General features: G+C 46.2%; 2 protein-coding genes and 1 pseudogene across 7 annotated transcripts in view; 2 read left to right on the plus strand and 1 right to left on the minus strand.

Annotated features, from left to right (window-relative positions):
* The window catches only part of RNASET2 (ribonuclease T2), a 53,078-nt gene extending 42,604 nt beyond the window's left edge, over positions 1-10,474 (plus strand). For 2 of the 5 annotated variants that reach the window (XM_048226188.2, XM_048226189.2), the window contains exon 10: positions 5,993-10,474. In XM_048226188.2, coding sequence (XP_048082145.1) covers positions 5,993-6,031 — 39 coding nt within the window. In that variant the 3' untranslated portion in view covers positions 6,032-10,474. The remainder of the gene's footprint in view (positions 1-5,992) is intronic. The other 3 variants (XM_044386469.3, XM_057310902.1, XM_057310903.1) reach the window with 3 other exon arrangements.
* Positions 10,475-19,125: 8,651 nt separating this feature from the next.
* Positions 19,126-25,774, plus strand: part of RPS6KA2 (ribosomal protein S6 kinase A2) — a 332,623-nt gene continuing 325,974 nt past the window's right edge. The window contains exons 1-2 of one of the 2 annotated variants that reach the window (XM_026505196.4): positions 19,126-19,468; positions 23,651-23,710. In XM_026505196.4, the coding sequence (XP_026360981.1) occupies positions 19,406-19,468; positions 23,651-23,710 (123 nt within the window). In that variant the 5' untranslated portion in view covers positions 19,126-19,405. The remainder of the gene's footprint in view (positions 19,469-23,650; positions 23,711-25,774) is intronic. The other variant, XM_057310898.1, reaches the window with a different exon arrangement.
* On the minus strand, positions 21,979-22,393 carry LOC113259646 (60S ribosomal protein L30-like; annotated as a pseudogene).

Consider the following 25,774-nt stretch of genomic DNA (forward strand, 5'->3'; position numbering starts at 1 on the left):
CACGTCTTTCGATGAGATGTGTGTTATTTCCCTCGAGTGAATACGTAGAAATGGAAGTGCTGGATCAGAGAGTAGGTGTATATTTCATTTTTTGAAAGAAAATGCAGACCTTTCCCCCAAAGTGCTTATGTCATTTATCCTCCCAACAACAACGTGTGAGTTTTGGTTGCTCCGCATCCTTGCAAACATTTGGCGGTATTGATCTTTTTAATTGTAGCAATTCCAGTAAGTTGGTGTTCGTAGCTCATGGGGATTTACTTTGCATTTCCCTGATGACTAATACCGTTAAGCACTTTTTCTTGTGCTTATTAGCTGTTCCTGTATCTTATTTTATGAAGGGGCTCATCACATCTTTTGCCCGTTTTTAGAGGATTGTTTTTTATTATTGAGTTGTAGTAGTTCACATGTTCTGCAAACCAGTTCTTAGATACAGGTTTTCCAATTTTTTTAAAAAGTTGAACTTGCCTAGTTGTTTCCTTAATGCTGTGTTTTGGTGAGAAGTTTTTATTTGAATATAATCTATTTTTTTCTTCTATGGTTATTTCCTTCTGTGACTTATTTAAGAAACATCTGACTACTCTAAGTCACAAAGATTTTCTTTTACATTTTCTTCTGAAAGTTTTATGGTTTTAATTGTGATCTATTGCAAATCACTTTTCATATATGGTATGACAAGGAGTCACGTTTCCTTTTCCTACAAAATGGAAATCCAGTTATTTCAAGACCATTTGTCAAAAGGTTTATCTCTTCCTCTGGGGATTGTTTTGGCATTTTTATTGAAAATTGGGAGAGTATATAAATAAAGGTCTATTTTTGGGGTCTCCATTCTGTTCCATCCATTTTTCAGTCCTTTTGCCCGTATCATACTCTTGATTACTGGAGATTTATGGCAAATCTTAAAGTCAGGAAGTTTAGGTCCTCCTACTTGGTTTTTCTCTAAAGGGATTTCTTTGGATATTCTAGGTTCTTCAAATTTCTATATAAATTTTAGAATCTACTTACCAATTTTTATTTATTTATTTATTTATTATTATTTTTTAAGATTTTATTTATTTATTTGACAGAGATAAAGACAGCCAGCGAGAGAGGGAGCACAAGCAGGGGGAGTGGGAGAGGAAGAAGCAGGCTCACAGCAGAGGAGCCTGATGTGGGGCTCGATCCCAGAACGCCGGGATCACGCCCTGAGCCGAAGGCTGACGCTTAACCACTGCGCCACCCAGGTGCCCCAGCCAATTTTTATTTTAAAAATCTGCTGATATTTTGATTGTGATTGAGTTACTGAGCTAAATATACAGATCAATTTGAGAAGAAATGACATCTAAACAATAGTGAGTCTTCCAGTCAGTGAGGATGATATATCTCTCTATTTACTTAGGTTTTCTTTAATTTTTCTTTACAGTGTTTTATAGTTTTTGGTGTAGAGTCTTATATATCTTTTGCTAAATTTGTTCTTAAATATTTTGTTTTTGATGGTATTGTAAGTGGACTTGTTTTAAACTTAATTTTCCAATTATTTGCTACAGATACAAATTTTGTTTATTATTTGTGATAATTTAGCACTATTTTAAATTCATTTATTAGTTACAGTGATTTCATAGATTCTTTAGGATTTTCTATACATGCAATTATGTCATCTGCAAATAGAGACAGTTTTTTTCTTCTTTTATACAGTTAAGTCTTTTATTTCTTTATCTTGTCCATTGTGATTTCTAGAATCACCAGGACAGTGTTGAATAAAAGTGATGAGATAAGGTATCCTTGTCTTATTTTTTGCTCCTGAGAAGAAAGTATTTAATAATTTACCATTAAGGATGACATTAGCTATAGATCTTTCATCAGATGGAAGATGCTCTCATCCATTTCTGAGGGTTTTTTTTCCCCTTTAATCATGAATGGATATTGAACTTTGTCAAATGCTTCTTCAGAACCTATTAAAACAATCGTGTGAGTTTTCTTCTTTTTTTCTATTAACTTGGAAATTACCTTTTTTAACTTTTTATTTACTAACAGGGTGGTTGATTTTGATCAAGGTTAAACCAATCTTGAATTTCTTAGATAAACCCAACTTAAGTATATATTTTTCTTTTCATACATGTTTCATTTATATTTGCTAGTATTTTGTTAAGAATGAGTGTGTTCATGAGGGTTATTGATCCGTACGTTTCTTTCTATTTTTTGTTTTTGTTAATGTTTTTGTCAGGTTTTGGTATTAATGTTACATTGGATTCATGAAGTAATTGAGGTGTTTATCCCTCCTTTCTTTTCTTTTTTTTTTTTTTTTAAGATTTTATTTATTCACTAGAGAGAGAGAGAGAGTGTACAAGCAGGGGGAGAGGCAGAGGGAGAGGGAAAAGCAGACTCCCTGCTGAGCTGGGAGCCCTTGGCAGGCTCCATCCCTAGACCTGGAGATCATGACCCAAGCCGAAGGTAGAGGCCCAACCATTTTAGCCACACATGTGCCCCCCTTCCTTTATTTTCTGGGAGAATTTAGGTGACACTTATACTACTTTTTTCCTACAATATTTGAATTCAACACTAAAAATATCTGGACCAAACATCAAAAGTCTTTTTGATGTTAATTCAATGACTTTAACGGATATAGGATTATTTAGATTTTCTGTTATCTGTGCCAATTTTGAAAGTTTTGTAGTTTTTCACCTACAGAAATCCCATTGGATCTTTTTTCTTATAACTTTGGTTTTTCTCCTCATTTCATTCATGCTTTCTTCTACCTTCTCAAACATATGGTACATATTTATAATTGCAGTTTTAATGTCTTTTTCTGTTATTGCTATCATCTCTGTCATTTCTTTTTCTTTTCTTTCTTTTTTTTTTTTTTTTAGAGAGGGACATGGCAGGGGAGGGGCAGAGGGAGAGAGACAGTCTTCAGCAGGCTCCATGCCCAGCACGGAGCCCGACGCAGGGCTCGATCCAACGACCCTAGGATCCTGACCTGAGTCGTTATCAAGAGAGAGACGCTCAATCGATGAGCCACATAGGCGCCCCTCACCTCTGTCATTTCAGAGTTTGTTTCTTTGATGATTTTTCTACTGATTATGGGTCATATTTTCCTGTTTTTTTAAAAATTCAAAACATTTTTTAATTGAAGTGTAGTTGACATATAATATTAGTTTCAGGTGTACAACATAGTGATTTAACAATTCTGTATGTTATGAAATGCTCACCACAGTAAGTATACTTACCATCTGTCACCATATGTTATTATAATATTATTGGCTATATTCTCCATGGTGTACTTTTCATTCCTATAACTTATTTGTTTTATAACTGGAAGGTTGTACTCCTTTATCCCTTTCACCTATTTTGCCCATCCCCCATCTTCCTCCCCCGTGAATTCTCCGTGTTTGTGAGTTTTATATACTTAGAGTCTGTTTCTGTTGTTATTGAATTATTTGTATTGTATCTTGTTTCTTTGCATGGCTAAAAATTTTTGATAGGATCTTGGACATTTTAAATTCAACATTGGTGGGTGCTGAATTTTGTTGTTTCAGTATTGTTGAGTGTTGTTTGGGGAGGCAGTTTAGTTACTTGTAATTAGTCTAATCTCTTCAAAGCTTGCTTTAAAACCCTGTTACGGGGTGCCTGGGTGGCTCAGTCATTGGGCATCTGCCTTCAGCTCAGGTCATGATCCCAGGGTCCTGGGATTGAGCCCCGCATCGGGCTCCCTGCTCAGCGGGAAGCCTGCTTCTCCCTCTCCCACTCCCCACTCTCTGTCTAATAAATAAATAAAATCTTAAAAACAAAACAAAACAAACCCCGTTACATGGGTTCAGGACAGCCTTGTCTAGGGATAATTTATTCCTATTACTAAGGCAGAAGTCTTTTGAGGACTTCACTGATGCTCATGTGGTAGGAGGTCTTTCTGCTCAGGCTGGGGAAAGCATGACCTCTTCTCAGTCCCATGTCAGTGCCATGGATCGTGCTCCCTGCTACTTCACTGTGGCTCTTTCTCTGGCCTCTGGTGTGCTTCCCGTACACATGCACAGACAAATGTCAGCTACATCTTCAAGGGTACATCTCTTCATATTTCTGGAGCTCCATCTTCATTGGTTTTAAAACCAGAAATTTGAATCTTCCCAAATCCTAAGTTCTTCCCAAACCCCAAATTCTGTCTCCTCCATTAAGGGGGATGACTGAGCTCTGTTTGATCTCTGCTTCCTGCTCTGTCACCTGCAAACTCTTTCAGGCAAAAATGTGGGGAAGTCTTGGGGCTCACCTTATCTCATTCCCTTCTCTCAAATAAATGGTTGATGGGATCTCTGTCCTGAGCTAAAATTGAAAATGTCAAGCATCTCATCAATATTGGCAGCCATGCAAAGAAACAAGAAAATGTGACTCATGGTCATTGTTCCACATATTTTGAAAAATATATTTATGTATCTTTTTGGTTTAGATAGGAGGGTAAATGCAGCCTCCGTTACTCCATCCTGGCTGAACAGAAGTCTCTGTGGGTTTTGATCACAGTTTTCAGCCCTACCATACTGTTACTATGGCTGAAAGTCATAAAACAAGAAACTCACCATGTGGCACTTCTTTCTCCCAAATTGTGTCTCCCTTCCAAAATCTGCTTGTTTTTGTTTACTCTCAGAGCCTCTGAGTAGTTGTTTTTGTATTTTGTATGTAGTCCATGGTTATTCTATTCAAGAGGGTTGGTCTGTTGAGAGGTGAAACCAAACTTTATCTTTTCTTAAGAAATGTAATTTACTCAATCTTTAATATATCCCCATCGATACTGCCAGCCAATGTGAAAACATCCTCCCATCCTCTGGTTCACGGTCTGATTCTTCCTGGGCGGGACCCAGTCTATGTCTAAACCGTGAGCCTTCTTCCCCACCAGCTGGTCAGCTGGTATCTGTTTCCTGACCTTTGCTAGCCTTAGACCCCTTGGCACATAGTACCACCTGAAAGGAGCTTTGGCCATTCTGCAATGGAAGCAGCTGTTAAGTTATAATATAACAATAATTCATATTATTAATTCATTAAGTAAGTTCCCAGGCATTCTGTGGGTGTTAGAGATAAATTTGAAAATCAAGGTTTCTGTTCTCAGATCATTTGATTTTAGGTCAGAAGAATGAACAGGTGGCATAAAGCGTCAGGGAACACGTGTGAAAAAAGTATCACACACTTAGGTAATTGTTATAAGGCTCCTAATGACCTCCAAGGGAAGCATTGTACAAATCAGCCTCGGGGAGCAGGGGCGCTGCATACGGCTGTGCAGGCATGGGACGGTGCTGGCGGCAGCCCTGCTATTACAGCCTCTCCCCCCAGTATAATAGGACATGCACAACAGTCCGCCATAGCCTTGGAAGAATGCAGAAAAGCCTCAGGAGGGAATTTTGAAGGACTTGAAGTATGAATACTCATTTGCCAGCAATGATAGAATAAATTAATATTTGGATGGCCGATTGTGATATATAAAACCTGTCCTTCCACACCCAGATGACATGCCCATTCACAAGGCAGCTCCCAGCACATGGAGGCTGACCACTGAGGACCCTGCTCTTTCAACCCAGTAATACTCATTCCCCCTCATTCCAGATGTTCCATGTGCTTAGCTCCCTCACTTTCTAACCCACAGACCGGCTTTTGGGGACTTCTGACTCCTTCAGTTTGGCCGCCCTTCCTTCCTGGGTTTGGGGTTCACACCATCGTGGTTTGGGCTACTTGTAGCACAAGTGGGACATGCTCCTTCCACCCGTCCGGGGAGCTCAGGACGTTCTGTCACCACCGTGGGGCTGTGGCATCCAGACACGTGGGTGTTAGTGCTATTGATTACAATACCGATACTCTGATTTCTGGGTGCAGACCGAAGCTCAGAGAGGGGAGGCCATCAACCCAGGCCACAGGATAATTGAATCATGGGGTTGGGGTGTGGACTTTGGGTGTCGGGCTTGGACGTTGTGGTCTTTCTAACCCACACCCATATTCTTTCCGTAAGTTGATTTAACGCCTTCTTTTTATTCACACCCAGGCCATGTATCACCTGCTGAGTCACCTGCTCAAATGCTGACCACGGCGTCTCCCCATCTTCCTGAGTCCCTGTTCTGTGAGTATCCTGCCCTAGCTTGCGCTTCCCCCAGTCTGGCCCCAACGCATCTAGCTTTCGTGTTTTGTTTAGTTTTGTTTTCAATCCACTTGAAAATTTTCCTCAAGGCTGTACGGTAATGTACATTTCTGTCCTCTCAAAGAGCGCTGTGAAAGTTAGGACACACTCATATCGTTAACCCGATCATCTTGAGCTGCCTGTCTGGGATCCTTTTCCACACCGACAACTGCCTCCTTGTTTCTTGGAACATTTAGCTCAGATGGCAACCGTTAAGTCACCACCAGTAACATAAGCATAAACAAGTCTATAATTTACCCAATTACTAATTTCTCAATTTTTGAAAATAATTTTTGGACAGATGGTTCATTAAAATGTAGTAGAAAACATCAAAAGTGTTACAGACACATAATGAAATATATAGATAATGCTTCGATGTCATGTTTGAAAAGACTTCCTCTCCCCAGTTAGGGAAAAAGGCAGAAGTTTTGTCTCTAAGCAAAAAGGAAAGGGAAAATTTCATAATTATGTTCATGTTAATTAAGTTTTGGGTTTGTCCCTGTATTTCAAAACTTATAATAACACGAGTTATGTAAAAGTGATCATTTGTAAAACTTTACTGTCCTCTCAGGATATTAAGAACAGTCTTTAAATTTTATGTAGACAAATCTATTTGTTCTTTTGTGATTTATTCCATTTTTTATGCTTAAAAAGTTATTCCCCAACCAAGTCAGATAAATATTCAGCTGTGTTTTCTTTTTGTTGTTATAACTTCATTTTTTACAATGAAGATTTTAATTATCCCGAATTAGCTTTGTGTATTTGGGAAGTGAGACTTTAGGCTGTTTCTTCCCCCCGAAGGGCCACTTTCTCCGCGGTAGTCATTAACCCATCTATCTCTTTGTAACTGCTGTTCAGTCTTTCTCTACTGTGTTTTAAGTCTATATACTTTTTCTGCAGTTACTCTGTGAAGGACTCACTCCCATTGATTTATGTGCGTATTTTTGTCTCTCTGCTGCCCTGCTTTCATCAGTGTGCCTTTCAAGTGTAAGTTATAGCTGATATAACATATTGTTCCTGTTATTCTTTTTACTCTTTCTTGGTTAGTTTTTTTTTTTTTTAAAGATTTTATTTATTTATTTGACAGAGATAGAGACAGCCAGTGAGAGAGGGAACACAAGCAGGGGAAGTGGGAGAGGAAGAAGCAGGCTCATAGCGGAGGAGCCTGATGTGGGGCTCGATCCCAGAACTCCGGGATCACGCCCTGAGCCGAAGGCAGACACCCAACCACTGTGCCACACAGGCGCCCCTCTTTGGTTAGTTTTAAACTCTTTTTTTCTTTTCTTTTTTTTTTTTTTAAAGATTTTATTCATTTATTAGAGAGAGAGGGACAGAGAGCAGAAGCAGGGGGAGGGGCAAAGGGAGAGGGAGAAACAGACTCCCTGCTGAGTGAGGAGCCTGAGATGGGACTCCATCCTAGCACCCTGAGATTGTGACCTGAGCTGAAGATAGACACTTAACCGACTGAGCCACCCAGGCACCCCAGACTCTTATTCTCATAAGTTATAAATCACAGTTGGATTTTGACTGTAGCCACAATAACATTAAAATCAATTCTTGTAGAATATACATGCTTACATCTTTCAGTTTTCCTAGCCAGGAACATAGCATATTCTTTAATCTAGCCATGTCAATAAGTCAGTCCTTTCACTACTCCTATATTTGCTTTCATGAAAATAGGCCACCATGGAAAGTATGTTTGAGTCACAAAGATCTTTTGGTCACTATAAAATCACCCACGTAAGCAGAGCTCACTTTTCCTATTTGTAAGATGAACCTTGTAAAGATTTTTGTATTAAAAATTATTTTATTGTAGTATATAACAAGTCACAGAAATGTTCCTGAGTTCAGGCCAGTATATACCCAAGTACACACCCAGTACAGACCCCAATACACATCTGGGTACACACCCAGTACACACCTGGTACATACCTCGTACACACCCAGTACTAACCCAGTACAAGCCAGTACACACCCAACATGCCCAGGACACACCCAGTACACACCCAACATGCCCAGTACACACCCAGTACACACCCAGTACAAGCCAGTACACACCCAACATGCCCAGTACACACCCAGTACACACCCAATGTGCCCAGTACACACCCAGTACACACCCAGTATAAGCCAGTACACACCCGACATGCCCAGTACACACCCAGTACAAGCCAGTACACACCCAACATGCCCAGTACACACCCAGTACACACCCAGTACAAGCCAGTACACACCCAACATGCCCAGGACACACCCAGTACACACCCAAGCACACGCCCAGCACACCCTCAGGCCCCTGCACTTGCTGGACTGCTTGCGCCCAGGTGTCCGCATGACCGTGCCTGAGCTCTCTCGCCACCTCCAAGTGTTTGCAGGACTTTTCTCCCTGCATGGGCCTCGGCTGCTGTGCCTGGCATTCCCTGTCCTCCTTCCCAATCGTCATGGGCTTACTACATGGGACTGACTCTTTGTTTCTTGTTGGTCTCCTCCAACCGCAACGTGATCTCGACAGGGATTTTTGTCTTCTTGGTCCAGATTTTTCTACCCAGGCCATATGGAAAGGCACCTGGGCACAGAAACAAGCACTGTCAACAAATTGTACGATAATCGAGGGCCTAGAGACGTTCTGTTACTAGTTTGTATCCTGTCAGTAACGATGAACAAGGCCTATCTTGCTCCTGCTCCGAGTAGCTTTGCCACCGATCTTACTCATGACTGAAGAAGTCGAACAGATGAGGAAGGAAAAGCTTGGGTGGAGGGATAGGGGCTGATGAAAAGAGGCTGCAGCCCCACTCCGCTTCTAGAGGGCACTGGGACTCTGGTGGGCGTCCTGGGAAAGCGGCCTCCCTCTGCCCTGGGGCCCAAGGCCCTGCCGGTTCCCGTGAGCGTGGGTGTGGCCCCCGTGGTGCGTGTTAGCTACGGGAGCGGCCCTTGCGGCCCATACCCACGCCCCCGGGCCAGCTGACTTTGTGGTGGTCGGGGAGGGAGAACCACGGGCTCACACGGGTCACACGGGCCTCAGTGGGGACGTCCTGGCCAGACCCCGGCGGACGCCGCCATCCCCTCGGCCGCACCACTTCCGTGCCCCCCAGATGCTCTGCCGGGACCCAGTGACGGCCGATCCAGAGGTCGGGAGAAATGATCTTCCCTCCCCTCGGGCTTTTCCAGTTCGCTTAGCAAACATTCCTGAGAGAGAGCAAAGACTCACGTGCACGAGGGACCGGCACGCGGCAATGCGGAGGACATCGCCCGAGCTCCCATCCGAAAACATCTATTTTTACTGGGGAAGAAAAACGTCTAGCGGAGCTTTCTCAGCTGACGGCAGCGCCACCTCAAAACTGCGGTAATCAGCCGCGGGGCAGAAACACATATTCCAAACACAAGACAAAAGGCTGCTTTTAAAGAAAATCAAGCCAGATCACAGAAACGCTGGATGAAGTAAACACATGAGAGGCTGTTTGGCTTGGTTTAAATAGCTAAGACTTCAGTGTTTTTATACGAAAGGAATCCAGGTCTGTGAAAACACCTCATGAAGTGAAATCCCTGGAGAAATTGGGGATTGTTCTCGGGCCACCGTTCGGGGCCCCAGGTGGGTCAGCTTAGGCCTGCAAAGACAGAGGATGTTGATTTGAATGACCGCGTCGATTTTAACCTCATTGTGGACGCTGTACGTGGGGGACCGAAGAGAACAGCTGGGAAAACAGCACAAGGGCATTTGAGCTTCTGCAGCTCCGCACGAATTTTCTTATTCAGCAAGTCCTCAAAGCCTGACCGCTGTGGGGTCACGTGTATGGCACAGCTGAGCTCCCGGGGTTCACGAGGAAAACCTCACTGAGGTGACTCCCTCCTAGGTAGAAAACTCAGCCCATGAACACAGCTGTGCAGGAACGGTCATGTTTCTTTAAATCTAGTGAGTTCTGAGACCAACTCCCAATCACCGCAGACCCCCAGTTGTGCAATGACGATATAACCGGACTGGGGTCGGTGCTGGGCACTCACTCTCCCGTCCTGCTCCTTCCAGGTCCAGCTGCTATTCTGGGCATCTGTGTCCATCACAGGGAACCCGTGTGGAGGCAGGAGGTGCAGAAGGGCCTGGCTGGGAGCTCAGGGCGGTGGGTAGCAGTGGGTGAGGGGTGCACTGAGGACAAACGGGGGCTCTGCATGCCGTGAATCCCCAACACCCACTCTTGCTTAGACCGAGAGCATCACCCTCACTGACTGGCTGCCCCAGCCGGACGCAGGAGTGCCATCTACCCTCTCTGGGGTCACAGGCCACAAGCCTCCCATCACAGGGGGGGAAGAGGGGCCATAAAGATTTAATGTGTTTGTATAAAGAAACGTGTTTGGTTACGCAGATGACTATATATTTTTTGGGTGTCTTTAGTTTTTGTCCACAGTTCCTGAAAACACTCAGAACCCTGAGGCAATATGGGTGTCTTGTTATTAATGAAGGTGACCTCTGGACCCACCCAAGGGCACAGCTGATTGCCTGGAAGAGGGCATCATTCTTCTCCATGTGACTGGAGGGCTGGAACTTTCCGTCCCGCATTAAGCCCTACCCCCAACCCCACTCCAGAGAGGGGAGAGGAGCTGGAGCGTGAATCAGCCGATGGCCAGTGACTTAGTCAATCACAACTGTGCAATGAACCCTCCCTAAAAACTCAAGACGAGTGGTTTGGGGTCCTTTTTTTCTGGACAGCTTCCATGCTCGGGGAAGCAGAGCATTTCCACAGGCCGCCGAGCCACGCATTGAGCTCCGTGAGGACACAAGCTCCCTCGCGCAGGTCCCCACCCCCCGTCTCTCTTCATCTGGCTGCTGATGCGCCTCCTTTAATCACATCCCTTAATGAGCTGGCAAACCCGAATTTCCCTGAGCCGCCCTAGCGCATTCATGGAACCTAGGAACAAGGTCCTGAACACCCCCAACCTGTATCCTGTGGGTCAGAAGCACAGGTAACAGCCTGGGCCTTGCACCTGCACACCCCAGTCTGCAGTGGGGGTGGGGCGGTCTTGTAGGACTGAGCCCTCCCCTGTGGAATCTGGTGCTGGTAGTGCCAGAACCGGCTTGATTCTCAGACTCCCTGCTGCTGCCTGAGAGGGGCTTGGTGGTGTGTGTTGGGGGGTGGGGATTGGGTCCAGGAACTTGAAGAGGAGGAGTCCCTTGGGGACTTGGGGGGGAAGAACAGAATGGACTTTTCCCAAGACTTTTTATCCTTACAAGAGATACACACTACTTCATTCCCAAAATTAGTCTTGAGAATTCAAGGTTAGGTTAAATTCTTCTTTTTGTTTTTTTTAAAGATATTTATTTATTTATTAAGCATGAGTGTGCATGCATGAGCACGGGGAGAGGCAGAGGGGGAGGAAGAGGGAGAGAGAATGTCAAGCAGACTCCCCCACTCAGCATGGAGCCTGATGTGGGGCTTGATCTCACAACCCAGAGTTCATGATCTGAGCTGAAACCAAGAGCTGGACACTTAACTGACTAAAATTATTCTTAAGAAATAGCCCAGGAGTTCAAAAGAAGCATTTGCTTTAAAAAAAAAATGCCTTGCTGTGATGATTCCTTTACCAGTATTCTCATTAATGTAGTCAATATTGATCTTACAGATTTTACAGTTAAAACTAGGACAAAAAAATCATCATTCTTCTATCCTTATACCACTTTGGCAAAATTTATAATCAAAGCACTCCGATCAATGCACAGATCCCATTGGTCCTGCATGTTTTTATTGTCTCCCTCTACCGTGCCTGACCCTCTGCAGCCTGAAATACTCCTTTGTTTAGCAAAGACTTGGCCAAAGACTACATACGAACCAAGCGCTTTGCTTGACTGCAGAGACGTCAGGGACAAGAGTGGACAAGGCATCCTGCCCTTGTGGAATGAAGGACGGAGGAGTCACTTGCTGGCAAGCTGTTCTGCTTGGATGATGCATGAACCAAGTCAAAGGGGAAAGAGCACTGGACAAATCTGCAGCCTTCACTCTTCCCAGGAAATGACCATGTCACATGTGTGCACATGCACACACACAATGTTGTTGATGCCTTGTCAAATTCCCTTAGCAACTAATCAGTTGTAAGCACTAAGCTTGTTCAGCTCTGCAGTGGGTGCTTCGGTGAAGGCCGCATTGCTTGTTTTCTGGTATTGTCAGTGCCTTGCTTCCTGTTCGCAAACACCGCCCCTCCTCTTCTTTTATGACAGAGAATTCCACACCACTGTCATTATTATTCTGTAACTGTGAATATTATAACACACTCCAACACTTTGACCAGGAGCAGATGTTTGATTCCATACGTTACTTGGAAGATTTCTATAAATACTGTGGGTTTTAGTGATTCTTTATATTCTAAGTAAGTAACAAGCATGGTTTTAAGAATTCATCAAGTCCTGTTTATACATATGCTTAATTTTCTAAGGTCAGTACAAATGACGACTGGTTCCAGTTCTTTCCAAAGCCTAATACTGAGTCGAGGACAGAATAGTTTTCTAAATTTTACTGTTTATAGTCTTTCATCATTTTAATGGCTAAGTTTGTTGCGTTTATCCTTTCTTAACCTGATAAGCGATGGCCATTTCTTTCTTGTATAGAGACTCAGTCGTTATTAAAAGACTTCAGTAAATGATGACAATCGTAGTGCATTATCTGTATGCTGTCAGCCATGGGAAGGAAGGGAGATCAGAGCACATCTCCAGGACTGTTCCCCGGGTCATTGACCAGGCTGCGCTCCCGACACCCTCCCCTGCCCTCAAAGCTGGAATCCGTGTCCACATTTCCACTGCGTTCACGCTGCTTCCTTCAAGAGGCACTGAACGTGTTCGACTGACAGATAGTAACATTAATGTTTGTGTTTCCAAAAGGAGCTTGAGTTGGTCCAACGGGGAGCGCTTTAAAAACAAAAAATCTAGGAATATATTTTCCTTCAAAAGTCTCTTGTGAAGGCATGGTGACTCGTGTGAATTCCCACAGAAAGGCCCGCGCGCCGAGCTCACGTCTTTCCAATGAGGTGTAGCTTCGGGAAGGCATCAAACGCAGTGTCTTGTGGACGATGGTTTGTTCATGGTGTTAGTCGAAGGGCTGTACGATTAGCCTTATGAGAGCTGAAATAGATTTTGGAACAAATATGTTTGGCTTGAGGCCACATTAATTTAATTTAAATAAATCCCTGGGAATCACTTAATTGACAATTACTGCAGAGGACGCCGAATTAGAGAGTGCAGCTTTCGTCTTAGCATCTCTGCAGGACAGCGCTTTAGAAGACTCCTGACCGGGAAGGCTGGTGAACGTCATGCAGGCTTTTTAAAAATTTTTTTAAAGGATTATGCTAACTTCTGGGAAGTATTATTTGTGGGCAAAACAGATGAGTGAGCTGAATAGGTAAACATAGATATTTTATCATGTTTACTTCTTTCCATATCGTGTGTGTGTTCTTATCTCCGGTGTGAGATTCATGTGACCGAATGGGGAAGTCTTAGCCAGGGCTGCGTGTGTGTCCCTGAGTGAGACACCGTTAGGACTCACACCGAGACCCGGGGCCCAGCTGCCAACGGTACAGAAATCACGGGTCATGTTGACCTTCCTCACCAGTGAGATGAAAAATTAGTTGGGAGGATTGTAGATAAAAGCTTCTTCTTTAAAATTTTCTCTTAGCTTATAATTTACTTTTCATAGTGAAAAGACGCTGTTTACTCTGTACTCAGCCTTTTTTTCCCTTCCTTGTGAATAATTTCTTTTGGAAAAAAGCTGATGTTATGGTTCTGATTGTCACGACTTTGTTTTGTTGTAAATGGGGCTTTGGGTATTTCCCATGAAAGGGGCTGATTTGGATTCCAGTTACCTTTGGGGTCTTTCTGGACAAACTGCAGAAGGTTAGTATGTAAAGTGGTTTCTGGAAGCCTGTGAGTTGCCAGCTAAAATGATGTGCCCTCGCTCGTCCCCATGGAAGGAATGTGCAAACAAGGGTCTCTATGCACCAGTTTTCTTTGGGCCTCTGGTTCTCGATTGTTGTAGAACAGTAGCATTCTAGTGCTTTCTGCTTTATTGTTGTATTCTGCCCTCATTCTGCGGTGTGCGTTTGCTTGGGCCACCGTAACAAAGTATCACAGACCGGCTTACGCAACAGAAACTTACTGCCTCGGGTCCTGGAGGCTGCAGGTCCGGGATGTGGGCATCGCCAGGGCCGCAATCCCTCTGAAGGAGCTGGGGAAGATCCCAGCCTCCCTCCCAGCTCCCGGCGGTTCCCTGGCTTGTAGCAGCAGAACTCACATCTCCCATGGTGTTCTCCCTGTGCCCATCTGTGTCCACAGTCCCCTTCTCTAAGGACACCAGCTGCAGTGGCTTAGGGCCCACGACTCCAGTATGATCTCAACTTAACTAATTACAACTACTGTGAACATCAGGAACAGAAAATCCCACTAAAGCGGAGTGGGGAGGTTGAGTAGGGGCACTCTCACGACCTATGATTCACACTGGGAGTCCATTGCAGACCCCACAGGAAGAGCTAACCCTGGATAGACTTGACCTTGCAGGCAGACACTCCTATCCCAGCCAGAGGAAGAGACACTTTGCCCATCCTGCAACAGCTCAGCCAAGGAGGAGCCACCAGACTTCCAACTCCCAATGGACTTTCTATGACAGCCCTCCAGGTGACTCCTTTGCTCCTTACAGAGCCTCCTGCCTCTCTTGGTCCTCCTGACTCCCTGCGGCGTCGCCACAGCTTGTCTGACCTGTAACTCCTCTCTTATTCCCCAATAAGTCCATCTTTTGCTGGTGAAATAACTGGTAGATTTTTTTTTAAGGTTAACACTACAAAGACCCTATTTCCAAATAAAGTCATATTCTGAGGTGCTAGGGGCTAGGACTTCAACGTGTGAATCTGGGGATGGGGGTAGGGGACGTCACAATTTAGCCCGTAACTATGGAGAACATGCCTTTTGTTAAAGCTGAGTTGGTTTTGAGGGTTTTGGAGGAGGATTTTGTGAAACTCCAGATTGGAAATACCAAGGCCGGTGATCATGCCCCTAGAAATTAGTAATTCTCTTCATTTTACCAAATCCTTCGAACCTATCAACTTACAAAAATGCAACAGCCTGAGTTAAACCACCGGGTCAGTTAAACATGCCCGTCACAGTGTGGAGGACTTATCATCTTAAGCACCAGACCCCTTGAAGTTAGCGGGGGCCCCTGCGCTCAGACCCTGACACACACTTTTATGCAGCATTGTGGATGGGATGGACTTCAAACTAGTTGGGTCTTAGTGGCAGAATGGGGCCAGAACCAGATTCCCGATCCCACTTCGGTGCTCGGGAGGCTTTAGCCTTCCTTCTGTTATCGGAGACCCAGAGGGTGAAGGGGCTCTCTCCCACCCTCCTCTCCTTCCTTCCAGGGCAGGGGACATACCCAGTTCTCCTGTTTTCATGTACTCGGGAGAGTAATTTTTACTGGGGGCCAGGTTTCAGGGAGCGTGGTGCCCGTTCACATCTCATTTTGAAAGAGGACTCTGGCTGCCTCCATTTTGACCTTAAACTTTCCAGTTGGGTTCTTCTTTCCAGTTGCTCTTGGCTCAGAGAGAAGACCCTGCGGGCAAAGCGTCCTCTGATGGGAAATAAAACTACCCCTCAAGTAAGGACTACCCTGAGCAAGCAAGACCACGACCCTGACCATTGGACCTTCACTGCCCGCCTGCGTGTACCCGCCCGCCTTTGCCCCATTATTCTTATATAAACCTGGAAATGTTTTCCATCTTTTGGAGACAGTCTTTGAGACACTAGTCTGCTGTCTTCCCGGCAGTGGCCTCACTGAAACAAATTCCTTTCATGCTTTACCACTGCTTCTTTCTCTGCCTTTGGTTTTGTCAGGAGTGAGTGGCCAGAGCTGGTCTGTTTGAGACACCCCCCCCCCCAGGTGCTCGTGCTCCCCTGCTTCCCCCCTACACTTTCACTGTGATTTTGTGGCCAGGGACTCTTGAAATACTCCCTACTCTGTGTAGGTTGTGTGGCTTGCTTCACAGAGACCCACTTTACCAAGTACGCTTCGACAGCCATTTCTTCTTGGAAACTGATGCTTGTGGATGGGTTCCTGGAAATCAGCTGTTGGAAGTGTTATTCCTGTTGAAAATGTTTGAGTTTTCTTGGGATTTGATTGAAAGCTCTGACCCAATCGCACATGATTTCTTGAGTTCTTTATCTGAAGCTCTATCCTTGACGGTATTCACACAGAACCATTGTCTCCTTTCTGAAAAACTGTCTTTCTCCTCTCTAATTGTTCATGACTCCCAACGCCCTGGGAGCTTTTCAGGTGTGGCTGATTCTTTCCTGGGTTGATATGTTTTTTTGAAAGTTGTCTTTTCTCTTTTACTTTATTTTTTGGTCTTGCAGGTAGTCTGTGTTCATGGTCTTCTCTCTTCTCTGTCGGGCACACCTGGGGCTGCATCTAGACAGGTTGTCCCAGGGGAGGGCCACAGTCTACAAAATGAGTGCAGGGGGGCGCCTGGGTGGCTTATTCGTGAAGCGTCTGCCTTCGGCTCAGGTCATGATCCCAGGGTCCTGGGATGGGTCCTGGGAAGAGTCCTGGGAAGGGTCCTGGGAAGGAGCCCCACATCGGGCTCCCTGCTCGGTGGGGAGTCTGCTTCTCGCTCTGCCTGCCACTCCCCCTCCTTGTGCTCTCTGTCAAATAAATATAAAATCTTAAAAAAAAAAAATAAGTGCAGAGGTAACTCACCGAGGTGAGTGATTGTTTTTAAATAATCATCTTGGATGCTTCAGAAGGCAATGATGCAGGGTGATGAAGCACGGAAGTGTGATTCCAGAGCCGGGATTATATCACAGCTCCTCTGGCTGTCTGCAGGATCCTTCAGCACTCCTGGCTTCTTTGCTTCACCTGTGGAATGGCTGAACGATGTTCAGTGCCTTTGTGAGTGCCACACCTGCAAAGTTTAAAAAGAGACATCATGCTGAATTGTGAACCATATTTTCAGCAATTCCTAAAGATATACCTTTAATAATATCTCTTTTGTGTCTGATGACAGCTGATTCTGGTAAGGTTCCAGCACATCCACTGGAGGCTGGGGTCCTGGGGGGGGGGGGGTTTGTCCTCCTCAGCGGGAGGCAGGGGGCTTGGCTGGACCTCACAGGAGGTCCCAACCAACGTCCTTCTCCATATTCCTTCCCCAAACAAAAGGATGATGTTTCACTTCAGTCAGCCTACGTCTGAGTTCTCGTGGAAAATTCCAGAAAGTGGAAGTTTTATAAGCACCCAATAAGGAATTCAATTTCACTCCCTCCCCACTGCCTTTAGAAGCTCCATGTTCTCAGTCATTCAGGTGAACCGATCTTGACATCTCACCAGCACTATTTTTTATGTCAATGATTTCCCTATCTTTATTACATAAATATCCTTTCATTTTATGTTATTAATCTGTGATCTCTTACACTATGCCCCCGATTACCTTATTATAGTGAACACATTGAAACCCTTCATTCTGCTCTATCAGTGAATGCTCGCTTTGAAAACAAACAACATTGTTATTATTTTTATTTTGAATGGAATTCATTTTCAAGATCTTACTGGCCTGATTTTGTAGATATGTAAAGTGCCTCATGAATCAACACTAAGAATGGATTGGAGCCTATCCCCTTAATTCTGACTCTATTTGCTCTGAAATAGGAAGGATCTAGGATTTGGGCTAGTTTGCTTTTTTTCCCCCCTTGGTAATCAACTGCATTTCTTAGCGATTTTACAAAGATGGAAAAGACAAAGGGATTGATAATTTTTGGAAGCAGTGAGCCATTTTTCTTAGATATTTTTATCAAAGATAAAGGAATTTGCTGTAGAAATGAATAGAGGTATTTGACTTTAACACCATTTCCCGAAAGAGGGGATCAAACATCAGATTAGTAGTTAGAAGTCTGGGAGACGAATCTTTTATTCTGAGAGAGAAATGTAGTAAACAGAAGACAAAGAGAAAAAGAAGGAACCGAGGATGGAAAAGTCCCCTTGAGACGCCGCAGGTCCTGATCCCTCTGGAGAGAAACTGGGATCACCAGTCCCTCATTTCCGGTCTTGTCCTGTGGGTGGGTGCCTTTGGGCAAGTTCCTTCTCTATGAGCCTCAGGATTTTCTCATCTGTGAAATTGGATTGTTAAATCCACATTAGATGGAAGTTAAATGAGAAAAGGTGCACGATGCACATAACATTCTTGCCGGAACTTGCTAAACGATTGACCCTACATTGTTTGAATTAATATTTCCCCCCAATCCCTGTCCTGACTTGGACAGGTGCTGTAACTGGCCGGTTAAACAGCCCATTTTGCCTTCGTTTCCTCGCTGGAACACTCGGCCGCCTTGTGCGGGGGCGGGGGGGGGGGGGTGGGGGGAAGGCGCTGGGGCCGGGGTCGTGCGCCCAGGCGCGGGGGCTGGAGCGGGGCCGCGGGGCGCGCAGGGAGCCAGGGCCGCGGGGGCCGCATCACCTGCTGTCCCTCTCCCCCCCCCCCAAGCCGTGCAGTCCTGCGGCCCGGCCCTGCTGGTCTCCTGCGGGGGGCCCAGAGCTCGGGATGGGGTGGGCGGCTGGGAGGAAGCAAGAGGCCCTGCCGGGTCACGATTTTCTTCAATATTCGAGCACGAAAAGCAGCTCCCCTGCACCTGGCTTCCTGCCTCATCCCCTCCTGTCGGGCTAATGGGGGTCTCGTAGGGCTTAGGGAGTGGTTGGTGAAGGAAGGTGTGTGTGTGTGTGTGTGTGTGTGTGTGTGTGTGTGTGCGCGCGCGCTCGCGCGTGTGCCGCGCCGGGAGGGAGAAGGGCAGAGTCTGCCGCAGGGCCCCCTCCTCGCCTCCCCTCTTCCCAGCCCTTGGTTGCTATGCAGTTTCTATGGCAGCAGCATCCTCAGACCCAACTTGCACCCATCATTTAGAGCCAATTAAGGTAAAATAGTGGGGGGAGGGAAGGAGGGAGTGGCAATGGAAGGGGGAGGGGCGAGGCCGGGAATCCGCTCGCAGGCTGCAAGTGCAGGTTCGCGGTTGGGTCTCGGCTCTGCTCGTCCGCCCAGCGTAGCGGCAGGAGCAGCGGGAGCGGCAGGAGCAGCAGCAGGCGCCGGGCCCGCAGCCGACTCGCCCCGCAGCCATACTGCAGACCCCTGGCCCCCTGCCCACCGCCGGGACCCTCTCCGACGCCGCCTGCCCCTGCCCGGGCGCCGACTCCCTGTCTGTCCCCTCTCGGCACTGTTCCGTGCCTCCGCTTCTTTTCTCCTCACCACCAGTACTTGATCAGACGGAGAGGAAAGTTTTAAAAAATGCCGATTGCACAGTTGCTGGAGCTATGGAAAAAGATCGAGGTGGAGCCCATGGAAATAGAGGTGAGTACCACGGAGAGAGCAGGCATGCTGCAGGAGCCTAACTGTGGCGCGCGGAATGCCTCCTAGAATGGACTCATATTTGTTGGGGACTTTTATGTGACAGAAACTTGAATTTTTAGTGTGTGCAGAGCTGTGCATGTCGTGTCCCACGGGATGCGTGCGCGTACATATAAACATTATGTATATAGGGGCCCCCCCACGCGGGGCGTTGTGTGGGGTGTCAATTAAATTAAATGAATGAAAGCTAACGCGCTGAAGAAATTGTTGCTCTTACACCAAACTTCAGGGTGCTTTCTGAGCAATGTGTGTATCTTGAAGTCTTCACAGGCTTCCAAACGGATCTGCATCCGTTGATTTTCCTTCAACAAGTGGCTTTACGTTATAAGAACTCCATTTGCTACAGTCGAGGATGAAACCAGAGGCAGAACGGTGATGACTTCTTCAGAAACAGAACGCACGAAGATAATGCAGCCTTAATAGCGTGTGCGTTCCAATAAAGAGGAGCTGTTACAAATAAAGAGAAAAGATAATGAAATGAAAGTGTCGATGGCCCCTCCCCAGGGCTGGCTGGTGGGGGTCACCTCTGACACTGCTTAACTACATGCTTCCCCAGGGACCTGGAACTTTCTGGAAGTCTGGTCCGTGGAATTTGATTTGCTTAATTTGAATTATAGATGATCAACATATATTTTTCCGTGAAGAGTATGTTCCTCAAGTTATGCATTATGAGACCACCCCTCCTCCATTATTAGCTTACCTACTGAATTATTAGACATACCTGTGCTGTGTCTTCGGCAACTCAAGTTGCTTTCCCAAATGGCAAATTCTAATAACTTACTAAATGGTTACAAAATCCAAGCTTTAATTTTTGTCTTATCTCTTATCCCAGCATCATGTCTGTAAATTCAATGCTTCTTTTAAATGTTACTTATGTTTATATGTACAGACTCTATGTTGAGACATTCACGTAACAATTTTAAACTGAATGGGGGATTCTGTTTTGGAAGAGAATTTACTTCATATTTTATATTTAGTACTTTTTGGGGGAGCCAGACTAACTTAGTGCTTGGGCTGCACACTGGTATTCAGCAGAGATGTTGGGGCATGGCATAGATAGGAGCCTATTTTTTGATGGACAACGTGCCGTTGCTGCCGATGACATGGAGCTAAGTCTAGAGAGGTGACACCCCAGCTCTTTACTGTCATTGGCTATTCTGTTTGCACAGGATATCTTTCCTGGCATCCAAGACAGTGCCTTAGAAAGAGCCTCTCACGTACGAGGTTGCTAATTCAGGGTTTATTTTTTTTTTCTTTTGAGAGAGATTTGAGTTTTTAAAAAAACCGAATGAGTGAATTGAATTAATAATGATTAGCCAGAAGTTCTTTTCTTACTTCCTGGTGCGTTCTGAAGCCCTCTTGGTAATCTGAACTACGTCTGTGGTGGAGAGCCAGCTGCCAGCCCCCCCACAGCTGGGCCCCACGAAGGAAGCCCTTCTGCCAGGGCTGGGGGAGGATTTGGCTGGAGGCCGAGAGACGAGGGCAGCAGTGGGGAAGCGAAGGGGCTTTGCAGGATTGCTTGTAGGGCTCCAGACTTCACATCACTGCCACTGACCAAGGCTCTAAGGAGCAGCTGGTGTCGTAAATATCCCTGAGATCAATTGAAAATGGACCAGCAATGTATATATTCATGTTATTTAGAAAATATGTCGTAGACAGCACTGCCTGGCCACCCTGTTTAGAGGGCAAATTTTTAAAGTTTTTGAGACTGATGTACATGGAACAACAAATCATGAAAATTGGATAAAGTAGATGGTACCGAAGCAAAAGAAATTTTCTTCAGGCTTCCTGGGTCCACGTTTGAGGACCGTGCACCCTCTGCAGTGTGCTTTATGAAGACAGAGCATCCAATAGGATTGGATTGGAACTATTGCTTTGGAATCCAGAAAATCCGAGCTTTTTCTGGAAAGGTTAAATGTGAAGCCTTGGTCCCAAGGTCCTTCAGGTCCGGGGGAGTCCTGTGGGTCCGCTCCAGTGTGAAATCCATCTGCTCTGGGGCGGAGGCTCATTTTACTTTCCAGTTTTGCGCAGTTTTAGGTTGTATGATATTACACTATCTCACATGTCAAGACATTAGGCAAAACACATGGAATACATTTGGCCTCTGAACTCCAAATTAAATATTGTAAAATCCTTGCGTGGGAAGCTTCCCATGCTCTTCCTAGGGCGCTAGTGATTCTGTGAGTCGCTTTTGCACAAATTTAACACGACTAATGACTGGTTTTCCAGTGCAACCAGCACTATGGGATTCCAGTTTTACTCCAATTTAGAAGTCGCTCTGCCCTTGCCTTGTTTTCTCGGACTGGCCTGGGTTGGGTCTGAGGCTCACTGTACTGGAGACGCTGTTATCTTCACACAAACCAGCTTTGCCTCAACACATAGACTGGGCGAAATACATTTTTTTTTTTTAAACAAGCTGTGGCCAGTTTTATTAAAGAAAAATTTTGCGTGATTTACTTTTCACCAGTCTATTCTGGCATGCTTCTGATGATATCAGAATCGCCTGGATCAGTGAGAGCCAGTGTGCATGCTCTGTAGTATCTCCCACATGCTGTGCCCGAGTCAATATTATTGCCACTGCAGCGATGGACACCAGTTTTGGCCAACATGGCGTGGTATTCTATTTCAGATTTCCTCCAGGCTGGGCAGTTGTTGGCGAGGATGAACAGTTTCGCTTTGCCACGTCTGATCATTTTCAGAGCCTGCTTGTACCCAGCACGTACTTCCCACTTTTCATAACGAGCTGGAGCCTAGAGTTGATCGACTCCAGTGACTTTTTCGTTTTCTTTGTGGCCACCATCTTCCTGCCTTAGATGCGGGACGGCCCCAACCAAGAGCAGCCGCCAAAATGGGCGGGAGAGGGAAAGGCTGGGGGAAATTCATTTGACTGTCGAGGGAAAGTATTTGCGGTTTTCTAAATTGTTTTGAGATATTTCGGGTGGTATATTTGACCAGTTAATGAGGTGTATTGACAAGGAAACGTATGCTAATTAAAAACTGGGCCCTCCATAAGATCCCTGAAGAATCTGGCCTTAAAAAGGAGCCTACGTCTGATGTTTTAGCGGGACTCTTGCTCATTGCTTTCAGCAGGCTTATCGCGGCCGAGGGCATGCCTGGGGCGGGGGGTGGGAGGGTGAGAAAACGGGAGACAGTTTGGGTAAGGTAGGGCGGAAACCTGCCCACAGCGGCTACCTGACCCATTTATCCCCTTTTTGTGTTCTTTTAAAGGAATAAGCATGACCTTCCTTTCTGGGATGTCATCATGCGTTAAGCTTAGAAAGGAAAAGCTCCTGTTTTTAAAACAATGCAAATAGTCAAATAGGACTCCCCGACATCTCACGGTCTAGCTTGTCCATTGCTGGTTATCTTATGGCCGTTAGGTGAGCAGACTGCCTGGAAGTGAGGGATCAGCCGGCTTGGGGTGTGTGGTGGACAGTGGTACCCGTGCTGCCTGCCGGCTGGCGCTCCTCCCCTGAGCTCTCTCTGCATCTCTCGGCGGTAGATGCTGTTACGTTCTGGACGTATATAGGGGAACTGAGGCCCAGGTTAAGCAGTTTGGTTTAAGTCACGATGCAGTAAGCAAGACTCAGACCCAGACCCTCCTGGTGAAGGCTTATCCTACAGAAGCACTCTGCTTTATGTGTTTATGGACCAGGCACTTGACTCTGTCCGAGTTAAGTCGTTCTCTTATCGTCCCTTGAGACTGTGATTTTATTCCGTTCGAACAAGAATGGTTGCAAACGCCTTCCTGTTTCCGTCTGTTAGTCGTTGAGCCCCACGCGAATCCATAGCCCCCACCTTGCTGGTCAGGGAGCTACGTCAGTCACCTGTTCCTCCTTCCACTTGCGGCCTGAGTTGTACACGCATGGCTGATGGAGCACGTTACAGTTGTGGATGTGAACACTCGGTGCTTTACTCACCGCCTGTTACAGAAAGAGCCACTTCCTGCAGAAGCTTCCCATGGTTGCAGGTAGATGCAGGTGGGAAGGGGCCTTGGCTTAGTTGCCCTGCTCTGCTGCACTGGTAGGGGATAGCTCGTTCGCTCTCTGTATTGATTACCTGTATGATGCTCTTTACAAGAGTGTTGCCATGCTAACGCTGTTCAATGTGTATCTTTGTTGTCAGACCACCGAGGAGGATCTTAACCTGGACTCGGAGCCCACCGTCGAAGATACCGTGGAAGAAGTAATTATACATGTTTTATTACAGCCTGATTGTTTGGGGAGAAGGTGGGGTGGAGGGAGGAATGGAAGTTTGAAATTAATAGCCCGTGGCGATTATTTTAGTGAAATATATGTGTGCAAACATACGCCGACACAAACACATATATGCACACATGTGTGCTATGTGTCTATGAGAGTCCATAAATTTCCCTCCAAAGGGATGCATGAAACATAGGAAGAAAAATCACAAACCAAGGTTCAAGGCGTAGTCTTTGGGTGTGGACTTTGCAGAGGGAGATGACATATTTCACCAGTAAGGACAGGCGTGTGGAATAACCAGCGGGGCACGGAAGTGATGCATAATTTCACCTGCTGGGGGTAGGCGCCGCGGCCTCTGCACACGTGTGGGGCTGTGCTCTCAGAGCCCCGCGAGCAGAGTGGGGAAGTGGTCCCTCCGAGGGAGCAGATCAGGAGGGGAGGCTGAGAGGAGAGACGGGATTGTGGGGAGGACACCCTGCGGGGTGTGGAGTGGGAAAGAGCCAAGAGCATTAGCTGTCGCTGGCTGTGTCAGCCTGGTTGCCACGCTGCGTGGGGGCATGTGCCTGACCTGGGTGGCAGGAAACCGGGTTTGCCCTCAGGGAGCGGAAAGGTCCAGACCGCCCCCCCGACCCCGGGAGTCGTGGGGAGGTTATGGTGCCAGCAAGCTCGCTCTGAGGGGCCTCGGATAGGAAAGTGCTACATTCCAAAGTTGATTCACAGCCAAGGGAAGGGATTCTATTGAAGCAGTCGCATCCCAGCCGCTTGTGAGGAAGTGCCCTCCAAGGCAGCTGTAGCTGGGGGAGGTTGACGAGGCAATTAAGAAGCTCTCATTTCCTGAGTTGCTCAGCGATGCACCACTTGGAACCATAAAAGTTGTAAGATGTGCAATTCTGTTGACTTTTGAAAACAGCTGGGATGGGTGGATCAGTGAACATTGCTGGCTTTACAAGATGGTCTGTTCGGATGCTAAAAACTGTCACGTCTGTGGAAATGCATGCCCGCCAATCTGCAGTTGCAGCCCAGTGCCACCGGATCTTATGATCGCATGACATAATATGTTGGTTAAATAAGGAGAAAGGGCACAAAGCTACCTCATCTCTAGCTGGCGGCCTTTCCGCTCTGTGTGTTTGCTGCTGCACTGGGCTCTGGAAGTGTGCAGCCCGGCTCTGCTCCTGGCTTGGCAAGGAGCTTCCAGCCTTCTTCACAGAACGTGCCCTGCTGTATGCCTGCCTTCCCTGGGACAGTAGGTGTAGCCCTGTTTTTGCCATCCCATGGAGGTCAAAGGCTAAATGGACTTATGAGCCGGGGACTTAATTCCCTGAGAGGACAGACTGCCCAGTAGCGGGAGTGAACAAGGAAGGAGTGCCCTCCTTGCAAACCAACAAGGTCGAACGCCCAGGGTCTCAGGGAAACCAAGCCATGCCTGACCTGCCACTTTTATTTACACTTTGCTAGGTATTTGTGGGAATTTTGCTCAGCAGAAACCTTCGGTGTGTCTCTTGCAGGCAGATTAATGTGGTACATTAGCAGTTAGGGTCAGGAGGCTGCATGGTGCTGAGCTCCTACAGCTGTGCCGACTCTTCCTTCTGGAAGATTGTGAGAGCCACGATTGTGTCACAGGACATGCTCAAAAGTGCTTATGCAATTAACAGAGAATCTTTTATTTTTTAAAAAGATTATTTGAGAGAGAGAGAGTGAGAGAGGGCATGAGCACGGACAGGGGGAGGGGCAGAGAGAGAAGCAGACGCCCCACTGAACAGGGCTCGATCCCAGGTCCCTGGGATCATGACCTGAGCTGCAGGCAGACGCTTCACTGACTGAGCCACCCAGGCGCCCCCAACAGAGACTCTTTTAACTCATTCACAGTATTTATTTCCTAAGATCTCCTAGTCTCAAGGTGTCTCATCCTTAACATTTTGGATGGAAACGCAGATGATGATTTGTTGCAGTAAAATCCTTCGACCTCTTTAAAGTTCTTTTGATAATAGGAGGTGAGACATGGTAAATTATTACTATTTCCTGATGGTAGAAAATGGATTTAACTTTG

The sequence above is a fragment of the Ursus arctos genome, unplaced genomic scaffold (assembly GCF_023065955.2).
Source record: "Ursus arctos isolate Adak ecotype North America unplaced genomic scaffold, UrsArc2.0 scaffold_13, whole genome shotgun sequence".
Lineage (NCBI taxonomy): Eukaryota > Metazoa > Chordata > Mammalia > Carnivora > Ursidae > Ursus > Ursus arctos.